The sequence below is a fragment of the Caretta caretta genome, chromosome 3 (genome assembly GCF_965140235.1).
Source record: "Caretta caretta isolate rCarCar2 chromosome 3, rCarCar1.hap1, whole genome shotgun sequence".
Lineage (NCBI taxonomy): Eukaryota > Metazoa > Chordata > Testudines > Cheloniidae > Caretta > Caretta caretta.
In genome coordinates this window covers 162,555,460-162,569,124 of record NC_134208.1, presented here as the reverse complement: position 1 = coordinate 162,569,124, position 13,665 = coordinate 162,555,460, and the positions used below count along the sequence as shown (strand labels likewise).

General features: G+C 46.3%; 1 protein-coding gene across 1 annotated transcript; it reads right to left on the bottom strand.

Moving 5' to 3' along the window:
- Positions 1 to 11,515: 11,515 nt before the first annotated feature.
- Positions 11,516 to 11,933, bottom strand: PFN3 (profilin 3). Its single transcript, XM_048843243.2, has one exon. The coding sequence runs from the start codon at positions 11,927 to 11,929 to the stop codon at positions 11,516 to 11,518; it is 414 nt and encodes a 137-aa protein (XP_048699200.1). The 5' UTR covers positions 11,930 to 11,933.
- Positions 11,934 to 13,665: the final 1,732 nt, after the last annotated feature.

Below are 13,665 nucleotides of genomic sequence, written 5' to 3'. Positions count from 1 at the left end.
AAATCAACTAGTTCATTTCTTGCTGAGGCTGCCAATTGCTGTTGGTTATCTGTATTTCTCAACCAACACTCTCCTCTCTCTCCTCCTTTCAACCAACACTCTCCTCTCTCTCCTCCTTTCAACATAAAAGTCAGTCTAAGGGCCTGGGGCTCCAGTTGCTAGCATAGCACAGAGTGAAAAAGCAGGATACAAAATGCCAAGTCAGCAAACCCCCATCACATGGAAAAAATGGTTCAGTGGTATGGGGCCTAATTTTCAGGAGTGCAAAGGGGCACATGGCTCCCTCTGTAGTCAGCTGTGCATGCCAAGCACCTCTGCTAATCAGGCCCTGACATGTTTATAATCTGAAAAGGCAGCATTGTAAAACTTCTGGCCTCAGTGCGGCACGAGTTTGAATGAGATGCAGCATGTTCATACTTCATGAACAAAACAATGCCAACCGTCCTGCGGTGAGGTCGGAGGGGCTGTGAAGTGACACCCCAGCCTGCATGCAGGATCACCAGAGCAGTCTGTGATGATACCTAGATGTTGGTAGGGGCCTTTTGTGCTGTTACCTAAATACAGTGAACCTAGACAAATCAATTGCTTATGGGAGATGGCAAAGTACTGACAGATGCTTAGGGAGAAGCAAAGTAAGTTTGGGGATATGGAATGGTTTGTTAAAATGAGACTGTCTCACAGGCATGGCCTATTGGCCAGGTAGGGTTGTGCCCTTTCAGGAAGACGGCAATGTGACAGACCAAGTTGACCATGGTGGAAAAGAGTAGTCTTTATGTAGCAGACACACAGATAATATTTGATTTTGGTACCTCTGCTGCTTTTTCACTTACTCTTCCATCTCCTGTGCCTGTTTTGTACCCATAGCCCCACCTGACGGGTGTGTGTTTTGGGAAGGCGTGCCATTGTGTGGTATGACTGCCATGTCTATATTGTATGTTTTCACATTTTTTACCCAACTTCCATGATGTTTTACTTTGGAGGGCATGCTACAGCTCAAGGAGTTGAACACATCCAAGGGTTGAATTGGAAACAAAACAATGGCCAAGCTCTTCCCATAAAACAAGTTCTGCCCATGTGAATCACCAAAAGGAGAAGCCCCTCACAGTAGGTGTTCACAATTCGATTGTGTGTGATGTCTGAGCTCCCTGACCTTGGTTCCCCCTTGGTATGGCTTAATTCTACCCATGTGCTCTGCTAGGTTCCTTTTGTTTGGCTCATTCTAGACTGGGGGATGAGGAATGGTGATACTTCCCAAAGACCACCACTTGGGGCATCAAAATGAGACTTAACTCATAGTAAATTTTACAGATCTATGATCCTCCCTCTCCCTTCTTACAAGAGGAATGAATTAGAAACAACGTTGATTTACATTATCACTCTTTGGCATCTGAGTTAACACCTCCCTCAAATAAATGGGGCAGTTGACATCCCTCAAAGCTATTTTTCCAGGCTCTTTGCAGACTCTCTGCATCAAATAACCTCAAAAATGAGTGATTCTTCACAAACATAACTGCTAGCTAACCTGAGATTCAATTTTTTTCCCCTGAAGCTGAAAACAAGATAGAAGAGAGGTGTTGCTATGCCAAGCTGTTTGCTAGACCTGAATGAATCTAAAGGTACTCAACCTGGTAACCAAAGGTGTCCTTTGTATATTTGATGTATTAAGAAGCCAAATATCAGAATCTCTGACTCCAGCTGGCTGAAAACACCAGCACGTAGAACCATGTTAAGCCTTTGATCCTTGTGAGCAACACGCAAGGATCTCCGTGAAAGCTGTGTCCGTGATAACAGTGCAGAATCCACAACTTCTAACCTATAGGGAATTGTCCTTTAGTGTCATCTGCTGGGAGAAATTCAAAGTTCTGTGCGAGTTAGCAATGTTCATTGTTCTCTGGTACTGCCTTATGACAAGGATTAGCTCTCTGACAGGAACAATACTAGAGTTGTTACCTGAACAGAGAGAGAGTAGGAAGTGTAATTTGTCATGACTGATCTTTAATTCAGATTCTGTATCAAGGCCCTGCAGTGGGAAGTTTCTGCATTTCAGATGTGTATACCTATTTGAACTCAACAGCTCAATGGCCGTTTTGCACTATAATATTTTTTAAATGTAAGGCGGCAGGAGTATTGTATTTTCTTAGTTTTTTAAATACGCATTGCGCTTTCATCTGAGGATCTTGCCAGGCTTTCCGATCATTGCAGAGATGTCTTTTATCCCTGTACTGCAGGCCTTGATTAGCTTCCCCAGAGCATGCACAGCTCCGCTGTGATTATTCAGGTTCTGTGGTGACACTGAATATGTTTGGATAATTGGGATTACAGGAAATTGAAGGAATTTTCAATGTAATTAATAGAAGCTGGGGAACAAGCCAGTGTGTGTCAATTATTGGATATGTGCTTAAAATAATCAAGGTTGTATTCGCTTGATGATGGTAAATTCACAGAGCCCAGGATTTACTGCTGGCAAGAGTAAAAAGATGCTTTTCAGTGATGCTAGAACCTTGCTACACTGCTGGATAATGGACAATTTAGCTGACTTTTATTACAATAAATGAAGGCCTGCTGAAAATCTACAAATCTGCATAAGTGGTTCCCCACAAAGGAAGTGCCTTGTGAATGAGACCCATTATCTTGCTGCTTTGCAGAAGTATTCTCTGCTAGAAGGCATTCATTATTAATGAACCTATTTTTAATTCTATCATTGCCAATTATTCACCAGAGATTTCCCCCATGCTCATTACATTGAGTTCAGTTCGAGTGCATGACTCACGGAACTTATTTGTTTCTTTGAGGATTATAAATGGAAGCAGTGATGCTTTTATCCACCTCGCCTCCTTTTAAATTGATCTTTTGAATCTTTTGTTTGCTCTATATTTAGAGGAAATTTGGAAAATGGGGCTTGTGTGTGTGTGTGTTAATTTTGATCTCCTCTGGGCCAATTCATCCTGAAAGCCATGTGAATCCTGACTGAGAGATATAGAAAGTGAGTGAGTTTGTGGCATTGTCTCCCCTCCTCTCCTGTTTTTTGCAGAACTGAAGGAACTGTGTATTGTTACAGAAAGACAGCCTCAAAACTCAGGAAAACCTTATTCCCAGGCTTATCCACTAACCACTGGACCACACCTCTGTGCACTGGGCAGTAGTTTGCAATGTTGGATAATTATGGCCATCAAAGGAATATGCGTAAGACAGATCACTCCAGAACACTTATGAACCCAACAATATTTTTCATCAAGAGTTTCCAGGGTTCACAACCGTGAACTCTCACAGTGAATGTGTTCAGAAGCAGAGGAGCCTGGCCGCTAAGGACCCACACCTTGCGTCTCAGGTGCGCTGGCTTTTGTACTCGGTGCAGCCCGTTCTCGGAAAGAACTGAACAATTTTAGCAGAAAGTTTCTAAAAATGTATAGCCTGAGGCAGACACCTCATATGGAAAATTTCAGACTGTACTGTTAAAGTTTGACAACGTTATAAGCAACTGAAAACATGGTCTTATAATGGAAAGTGTCAGGTTACCTTAGGGCATGGCTACACCTGGAGATGAAGAGCACTTTGAGTTAAACTGGTCTTCGGAGAGTGCTGCAGGGAAAGCGCTGCAGTCTGTCCACACTGACAGGAGCAAGCGCACTGGCGTGGCCACATTCGCAGCACTTGCAGCGGCATTGTGAGCGGTACATTATGGGCAGCTATCCCACAGAGCACCTCTTCCCATTCTGGTGCTGTGGCTTGTGGAAAGGGGGTGGGGAGTGCGGGGCATTCTGTGTCCTGTCCCAATGCCCTGTGATGCATCGGTTTGCATCCCAACAATCCCTGTGCTTCCATCCACATTTGGCGCCATCTTTCAACGGTTTTTGTACTGTGCGCTCTGTCTTCCCTTTCGGTCTGCAGGAATGGAGCCCGAACTGCTGAGGAATATGCTGACAAGTCTTGCCAGCATGTCACGTTTGGCAGTCGCGTTATTCCTTAGGATCCAAAGTGACAGTGAGGGCTCCGACAATGATATCAACTCGAGTAATGCATATGACGCGAGACTGCTTGTGGCATTCACAGACATGCTCACCACTGTGGAACGCCGTTTTTGGGCTCAGGAAACAAGCACTGAGTGGTGGGATCACATTGTCATGCAAGTCTGGGATGACGAGCAGTGGCTGCAGAACTTTTGGATGAGAAAAGCCACTTTCATGGGACTGTGTGAGGAGCTCACCCCCACCCTGCGGTGCAAGGACATGAGATTGAGAGCTGCCCTGAAAGTGGAAGAGCGGGTGGCTATTGCAATCTGGAAGCTGGCAACTCCAGACAGCTACCGATCAGTCTCTAACCAGTTTGGAGTGGGGAAGTCGACTGTTGGAATCTTGTTGATGCAAGTTTGCAGGGCCATTAATCGCATCCTGCTCCGAAGAACCGTGACTCTGGGTAACATGCGTGACATTGTGGCTGGCTTTGCACAAATGGGTTTCCCTAACTGCGGAGGGGTGATAGATGGCACACATATTCCAATTCTGGCACCAGCCCACCTAGCCTCTGAGTATGTTAATTGGAAGGGGTATTTCTCTGTGGTTCTCCAGGCGCTTGTGGATCACCGTGGGCATTTCATTGACATTAACGCAGGCTGGCCCGGAAAGGTGCCTGTCACACGCATCTTTTGGAACACTGGCCTGTTCAGGAAGCTGCAAGCTGGGACTTTTTCCCCAAACCAGAAAATCACCTTCAAAATGCCCATTGTGATCCTTGGAGACCCCGCTTACCCTTTAATGCCGTGGCTCATGAAACCCTACACAGGGAGCCTTGACAGCAGCAAGGAGTGGTTCAACAGGCTGAGCTGGTGCAGAATGACTGTGGAGTGCGCTTTTGGCCATTTAAAGGGCTGCAGGTGCTCTCTATATGAGAAGCTGGACCTGGCCGATGACAGCGTCCCTGCAGTTATCCGCATGCTGTATCCTCCATAACATTTGTGAAGGGAAGGGTGAACGATTCACTCAGGCATGGAATTCAGAGGTTCAACACCTGGAGGCTGAATTTGAACAGCCAGAGAGCAGGGCTATTAGAGGGGCCCAGCATGGGGCTGCAAGGATTAGGGCTGTCTTGAGGGAGCAATTTGAGGCTGAAAGCCACCAGTAATGTCTGGTGCCCTGCATGGGAGTGAAGTGCAGTGGTTCCAATGTTAGTAGGAATCTGTGTTTGCTACGCTGACTTGCAGTGCCTGTTGCTTTCTTGGGCTAAAGTATCTTTTACCTTATGCAATAATAAAGAATGTTTTCAAAGCCAAAAAATCCATTTATTGAAAAGAAACAACTGCTTGGGAAACAGAAAGGGCAAGGGGGTGGGATGGGGAATGGTTCAATCACAGATTTGCATATGTCCTGGAGTCCGTACTGTCTGGAGTGCTGAGCAATGAGTGCTCCACTTCAGGATGGCTATACTGCATGGTGATGGGGGTTGAGCGCAGTGGGTAAGGGTCGTAGTTTTCAGGGCTGGGTGGTGAAGCTACAGGTGTTGGAGGCAGCTGGTGGCTGTAAGAACCTGGTTGTTGGGGAAAATGGGTTGGAGGTGACATGGGGGCACAAGGGAAAGAGTTTTGGGACAAGGGCTGCAGGGGTGGGCGGGCACGGTAGTGTTCCCCCTGCATGGCTATGAGTGCCTGGATAGAGTCTGCTTGGTGCTCCATTATGCTTATCATCTGATCCGTGCTTTGCTGCCGGAGCACCACGCTTTTGTGCCGGCACTCCTCATTCTGCTAGCGGATCCTCCTTTCACTGTCCCGCCACTCCTGCACTTTTCGATTGTCATTACTTGAATGCTGCATTACCTCATACAACATGTCTTCCTTGCTTCTACGTGGCCTCTTTCTGATTCTTTGGAGTCTTTCGGCCGGTGATAACACAGATGGCTGAGATCTCAAGGTTGCACCTCTAAAGGCAAAATGCAACACTTTACAGAGGCAGCATTGTTCACACCAGACAGAGTAATGATTCCCCCGTACTTAAGGGCAGGCACAGTCTACACAATAGCAGAATTTGCCTGTCTCAAAGAGAGCGCACATAACCGCACGGGAGCCCCAAAATGGTGAGTAAACACAGGGTCAAGGGGGACTGATTGTTTCACAGAAACCCATCCTCTGGGTTTCTGTGCCTTGGGGAGAGCCAACAGCAGCAGGGGGCCCCTATACTGAACACTGTCCCCACATTTTCCACAGGAGTTCGTCTTGGAAGATATCTCGCTGCTGAGGGTGACCTGGGAAGCAAGGGAGGGTCTTTTATCACAATGCAGCTTCTGCCCTGGCCCATATGCAGCTTGCCTGTGTGCAGCAATGGTCACCCCACCCCTAATGGCACAGTGGCACGGACAAGTTAGCCTTACCGGGACAAGGAACACAGTGGCTCTCCTGAGAAATCTGTGCAAGCGCATTGCCCAAGTTCTGGATAAGACTTTTAAAAAAATCACTGAGGCCGATTACCGCAATGTGAGAGAGCACATCAACACCCTATTCCGCATCTAGGCATGCATGCAGCCCTAATCCTCCTCGCCCCAAGAGCCCGCACCGAATAACTTCCTTCCCAAAATAAAAGCCGCTTACCGGGAACCTCCTCTGGTGTTTGTCCTTCCCCAAGCACCGGCCACCGCGACTGGCTACCTTCCTCCTGGCTTGAGAGCAGCTCCTGGCTGCATACATCTAGGGATTCCGGGGTGTCTTCCTCCGCCTCAGCACCCTCGCTTCTGCTTTCCTCCTCCTCCTCCTCCCGCCTTGTTGCACTGGCCTCTGAAGTGTCCATGGTGGTCCTCGGAGTGGAGGTGGGGTTGCCCCCCAAGCATTGCGTCCAGCTCTTTGCAGAAATGGCATGTCGCGGGGGCAGCACCGGAGCAGCTGTTTGCCTCACGGGCTTTGCGGTAGGCATTCCACAGCTCCTACGCTGTGTCCCGGTCATGGCCCCTTTCCATCATGTTCCCTCATATCTGCCCGAAGGTATCATAATTCCTATGGTTGGAGTGCAGCTGGGACTGGACAGCTTCCTCCCCCAAACACTGCTGAGGTCCAGCGCCTCGCCATTGCTCCATACTGGGGATCACCTGGCACGTGGAGGCATGGTCACCTGGAAAGATGCGCTGAGAGCACTCCATGCCTGGCTGAGCAAACAGGAAGGGGATTTTCAAAATTCCCAGAGAATTTAAAGGGCGGGTCTGACGGTTGGTCACCTGAGGACAGGGCAGTAGAGTTCAAAGTGATGACCAGAGTGGCTAGAACAGGCATTGTGGGACACTTCTGGAGGCCGATCAGAGTGCATTAACAGACCAGGGCGTCCACACTGGCACCGCGGTGCTCCAGTGGGGGCACACCAAACATTATTCCACTTGCCAAGGTGGAGTACCAGGAGTGGACCAGCCGCAGAGTCAGAGCGCTCTACGTGGCTTGCCAGTGTGGACGGGTAGTGAGCTAGTGTGCCCGGGGCTCCTTTAATGCACTGTAACTCGCAAGGGTAGCCAAGCCCTTAGCTAAAGGTAGCACAGCCTGCTCTGCCTATAATTGAATTAGAATCCAGTTAAAACCTGGAACTCTGTTTGTGTTGTAAGTAAATCAGACCATTCTTCTTGTACAGGTTGTTGCAAATCTTTTAGTCTCCGAGGGAATTAATGTATTTGGCTCCTGGATGACATAGGTGTGTCTAAAATAAAATAAAACTACCTGATAAGTTAGTTACTAGCGGTATTTTCAGGAGGTATTGTGTGCATGAGCAAATCGCCTCTCTCAGGCCATGCTGTTTACCAGCAAAAGGCTAATTCAGCTCTATACTGGATTTCTCACATCACAGCGGGAGGAAGGAGATCATGCAGAGGCAGCTGTTTTCTTGGCTCCTGTTGTTTTTCCTGTAGTTTCACCAGACCAGGCTATGGAGGAAGTCTGGGTTAAATGTAACAAACACTCTACTGGGCTGAGCTAAACAAAAGGGCTTTTACCTCAGGGCTCGAGGATTCTGGGAACTGTGGATTCAGGTTCTGTTTAGGCTTTGAAATGATTGCTCTCTAAATTTATTCTGCGTGTACAGTCACTGGACTATGACATGTGCCCTCTCTAGGCTCAGATCACTGGCAATTTTACAATTTACATTATCACTGCAGTATATAACCAAGGAGTTACTGCTGCCTGGATGCATAACACTGTTAAAATGTGCAGTACAAACCAGGGCTGTTCTCCTCCATGTTCTAATTTGTATTTCTAATTCTAATTCTAAAAGCAAAACTGCTCCACATTCAAGTCCCACCTTTGGTGATGCCCACAAGAAGTGAGCAAACAAACACTTGGAATTATTCTCTCCTAATCTCCAGTCCTGTCTGCTGTGTCTTTCAGATTATACGTGTCAGAGAGCACAGACTGGATTTTTTGATTTGCCCAATGAGGAAGACTTAACACACAACAAAATGTTGGGTCATTGTTGCCTTGAGCTTGTGGAAGCAAGTGGCAATTTTAACCACAAAGAACTGTGTTCTCTGTGAAGCTTTTTGGACAGGATAAAAATGCATGACCTGCAGAAGCTTAATAAGCAGTGCCTTGTAACGTTATTTTAGGCTCTCAGCAACGTACGGCAGGGACTGTGTCTTCCTGTATGTATATATCATATATACCTTCTGGGGCTTATGTTAATTTATTTTAATTGCTGGTTATAAGCATTATCCTTTTGGGGGAAGCGCTTGCTGACTGCACCTGTGTTGTAGTTTTACTGGAGGGTTCCTTCCTTTTTCTAAGGTGCACCCAAGCTAATGTGTTAGAAGTTTGGTTTCATTTATACTGTTTTTTCATGTGGCTGCATGCTACTGTGGCTTAGGGACCCCTGGGTTCACACCCTGCACACGACTGCAAATATGGGGTGTCAGATTTGTACACAATATGCCTGGTGAAGTATCATTTGAAAACTAACACCACACTGGTCAACAATATCATTGTTAAATGCATGTGAAAATGCTGTGTGTGGAATTATGGATACTCAGGGATATTATGCTTTGAAATCTGTGCCTAAAAGGTGTTTAAACTAGGCATGTCAGGGGAAGTTGGTAAACATGTTTCCTCAACACAAAGGAAAGAGGCCAACACCGCAAACCAGGTGTGGCCAAATTCAATGGGCTATTCGTTTGTATCCAAGGCTGCAGGAGGAGAACATTTAAATTGTAAAATTGCAGCAGGAAGCAACACATTGGAACACACCAGCAGACACCTTAATCAAGATGGAGTTGGGCCTCCAGAAGAGACAGGAGACTGAACTCCAGGGAATCAATTTGACCCGTGAAACAAAGGCAGACCAGTGCAGTGCAGTGCTGTGTTTGATGGGAAGGGGGTGTTAACTCCAATTAAAAAGCTGTGATGTACCAACTCTTTAAAAGAGCAACAAACATTGTACAGTGGTAGGGGCTGTGCATAGCAGAGAAAGGAGCTTGGGGGCTGGAGTTCACAGATCGTTACCTGCTAGGCAAGGTCTGGGGTGGGAGAGCCTTGAGGAGTTTGAGGGTGAGGAAGAAAGGCTGGTGTGGCAGGGGAGCTGATGCACCGTCTAATCTCCAGAAAAGCTCACTCTTGTTAAGGCAGGGTGCTCACAGTTCTGGGTGTTCTCAGCAGCATGTTACAGCTACAAATCTTCATATGGTCTTCATTTAATTACACAATATCAGTACCATATACAATTAGAAAATTCATATTTATCAAGGAGCACAGAAGGTTTTTTTTGTCCTTCAGATGTATTTAGGGGATGGCCTGTCTAATTTTTGCCATGATGTTGGCTCACACCTTATTTCTATGGGGGCCTCGTGCATTCTTCAAGAGTGATTTATTTGTGGCCCAATGGGCCTGGAAAGCTGAGTGATCGGACAATAAGCATGGTGCGAAGGTGGGGTGCCATTGTGTAACAGTCTTGGTAGTGTGGAGAGTTGAGCTTTCCTGGCATAGTGGGGTACCCTGAGGCTACAGAGGGTGGAGTGCCATAATGCTGTGCTTTGGTATTGTGTAATGGATTGAGATCTGCTGGCACAGAACATCACCTGGCACAATGGGGAATCTTTGTGTGTTGGGGTGTTCGGGCAGAGCAAACAGTCGCCCGTTATAATGAGACCAGAGGTTTGGTTCCCAGGCAATGCCCTGGTTCAATGCCCTGGCAGTGTAGTACCTAGTCTGGCTAGAGCATATATCTATCAGCCTTTCAGGAGAAAAAAAAAATGTGGGACATATTGTCCAAAGGGGATAAATCTGGAGAGGAGGTGCCTTTCCTTTGCTCTTCTTTATTCTCCCAGCCCAATGCACCCAATTCTGCTTCTTGTTGGCTGCTGGATTGTGAAGAAGGAGAAAGCGTTCCTCTCTTTTTGCACTGTCCTGATTAGACCCTAACCTGCCCCTATATACATATATAACCTGCCCCCTCCTGAAATGGAAGAGGAAGTGCTTCAGCACTAAAGACAACATGGCCTTCTCTTGTGGAGGCCATGCTAGTGGAGTGTGAAGGAGTCACAGAACTGAGACCAGCTGATGCAAGAGGTATGAGAGTACTTATCATGGGAAAGAAAGGGTTGAATGGGGAAGGAACCGGCTCCATGTTCACCCCAAAGTATGGGTGGCTTAAAAAAATCAGTTAAAAAAATCTCACTTCCCTTCCACAGTTACTGTTAAATGCCCAGTGATGGAAGTGTTTTGGGAAGTGAGCAGGTGAAAGATTAATTGGTGGGTTCCACACCCAGAATTCAGGTCAGTCAATAGGTTTGGCAGCAGGAGGCTGCTATAATAGCCCAACTCTGGATGATCAATAGTTAGCTCCCCAAGTTAGCTGGGCTAGTTCCAGTGGTACAAACTGTGGCCTTATCATGTACACAGCACACATAGCAGAAGTGCAGCTTGTGGTACCCAACCCTTCAGGGTTCCAGTACTCATTGGACTAGCTAGATTCTGTCTTTAATAAACCCTCTAATGGAAAATGATTCAGAGCTTTGGTTAATAAAATGCCATAATATGAAAGAAAATGAGTCGTTCATGTTAGTAATTGCCTAATGGAACATCATCCAAAACAAAATAGAAATGGACTGTCCCAAATACCGCTGCTATTCCTTAGTCTTTGGGGCTATTTGTAGGAGGAACAAGGAACTTTCCAATTACCAATAGCAGAAGGGCAGGATGTAACGACCTCAAACAGTGACAATCACAGACTAGCCGGTAAAAGAGACCAAATCCCCCTTTTCTCAAAGCTATTGCTAACGGAGAACTGGGAGAGTGGGAAATGGTCAGCATACCACATAAGATGGCTTGGAGACAGACCGGTGGGACTAGGGACAGTAAGGGTAACAATCATGTTCAACAGCCCCTCAAGAGATGGGCAGGCAGGTTGCTAGTATAATAATAGCAAGTTCCTCCACCCTACTCCATCCCACCTGAAAGAAACGGACAAAGAGACAGTTAAGTGAAATCAGGAATTTGTTTCCTTTCTTTTAAAGCAAGGATAAGGTCATTTTCCATGGGCCCCCCAGGACAGCAGTATCTATGTCCTTTGCTCTAGCTATTCTGGGCTTTCATGCTTGCAATCATCTCATGCACCTTCTTGTTGAGGGCTCCTCCATGGACTCCCTTTTTGCCCATGAGGAAGATCAGGGCTCTGGGGGTCTTGCCAATACAGATGGACTTGCTGTCACCCTCCTTGGTTCTGGTGTCCATCACAGCATCTTTTTCCACAAGCAAGTAGTCACGGATTACACTGCACTTCTTGCCAGCTATGGTAATCCCTGTCTGCAGGAACCCCTTCCTGTCATGGCCTATGATCACCCCCACTTCCTGAGGTGAGATAGCAGCCAGTAGGCCCCCTGGCTTGGAAGCCCATACTGATTTGTTGTCACTGTGCCCCACGATAGCTACATCTTCAATGTTCTTATCCTTTAGAATGGTATTGATGTAGCTTTTCCAGTCACCCATCCTGCTTTGGTTGTCAGAATGCTTCTGAAATGCTCTCAGCCAACTTGTTACCTCTTTGCTTGCCTTCTGGGCTTCAGGACTGGGAGCTTTCAAGCTAATCCTGGAGATTTTGAACTGAGAGTTTGTTTGAGCTGACTCTGACACGTTCAAGCTGAGGAATCAAGAGGGTTCAGCAGACACTGCTCTTGCTTTGCCAATCAGGGGAGATCTATCCCCATCATGAAATGGTCATGTGTATGCTTAAACAGTTGCTAAGAGTTTCTTTGTGATGTCAAAAGCATCTGGCATCACAACCTGTAGGCCATTATGATGTCATATCTCTCTTAAAGTAAAAGTAGCCTTTATTCCCTACATGTCTAGAAATGTACAAGATGTTTGCCCTTCTACTTCCTACGGCCAGGAGGGGTCATTTGTATGAACTTCAGTTTTTTATTGCGGTCTCCAAAGAACATGGAAACTGCTCTATGTTGTGTATCACAGGGCTTGGTGGTGGAAGAGTGAAAAGGAAAATGCAGATAGATGTATAGCCATGACAAAACAAGATGACAGTGTAGAAGTACCAGTACTGAAGTTGAAGGTGTTAAAAATTCCAATTCTTTCAGTGAATATTGGATCAGATTCTGCCCCTGCAGAGCCCGTTTTCTTCTGAAGTTGAAAGTGGAGAATTCCTCTAGAAGGCAAAACCATCCTACCACCTGCCATGCCTTTCTTATCCTCTTCCAAAGTCCTAATCCAGTGATACCATCTCTTGCTCTGGAGTGTTGAAGAAGCAAACAGAATGTGCAGCCAATGTTTACTTACACTTTGCAGCCGAAGTATTCTCTATTCTCTGCCTCACCCATCAGCTGTTTGGTGTGTGCGGAAACTGATGATGGATCTTGGGCAAAAACTCATCAGTATTAACCTGGCATGGCTGAAGGATGTATTTAAAATAGAAATGGGCCTAAACCAACCCCCCAAAATCTAATAATTTCTGGATTTTGGGTCTGGATCTCAACTGGGTAGCTGGCCTCTGTGTGTATAAATGGATTGAGCAAAACATCCACATACTTAAGAGTTCAGGCTCATCTCTTAATATACAGATGCTATCTCTAGCTAATCTGAACAGATTTCTCCTAGCCTCTGAAACAGTGAAATGAACATCTTATGGTGATTATGTGACCTTCTTCACAGCAAATGCCCTGTCTGTATCAATCCAGCTTTCTCGGCTCCCTCAGCATGCTACCATCAGTGCCAGCCTGCATGGGGGCACGCTCAGCTCTTCTATAGCAGTGCCTCCCTAATCCATACCAGTTCTAACATCCTGTCCATCCACCATGGTACATTTGATCACCCTTGAAAACGACATGTAAAGCATATCAACTTTGTAAAGCTATGGTGGAAGCAAAGATAATTCTCATTTTATTTCTATAAAATACTGTTTCTGATTATTAAGAACATCGGTGGTGGCTATACAATCTTCAGTTCAGGCACCTTTCCTTTTTCTCTCTTATTTTTGGGTGGTACAGGTGTTGAACTCCTCCATGAGGTGTGGCAGGAAGAATTCCTGGTGGGGAATCTGTTTCAGGCTAGGACTTCCCTAGAGTTTTCTTGGAAATAGAGGCACAAATCCTTCCCCATAACTGATTTGTGTACCAATGCTGAAAAGTTTGGAGTTGCAGTCTGATGGTGATCTGTTGCCTTTCCCTCTGGTCCTGCTTTTGGAGACGGGTGTAGTAAGATGAGGCCCTGAGACA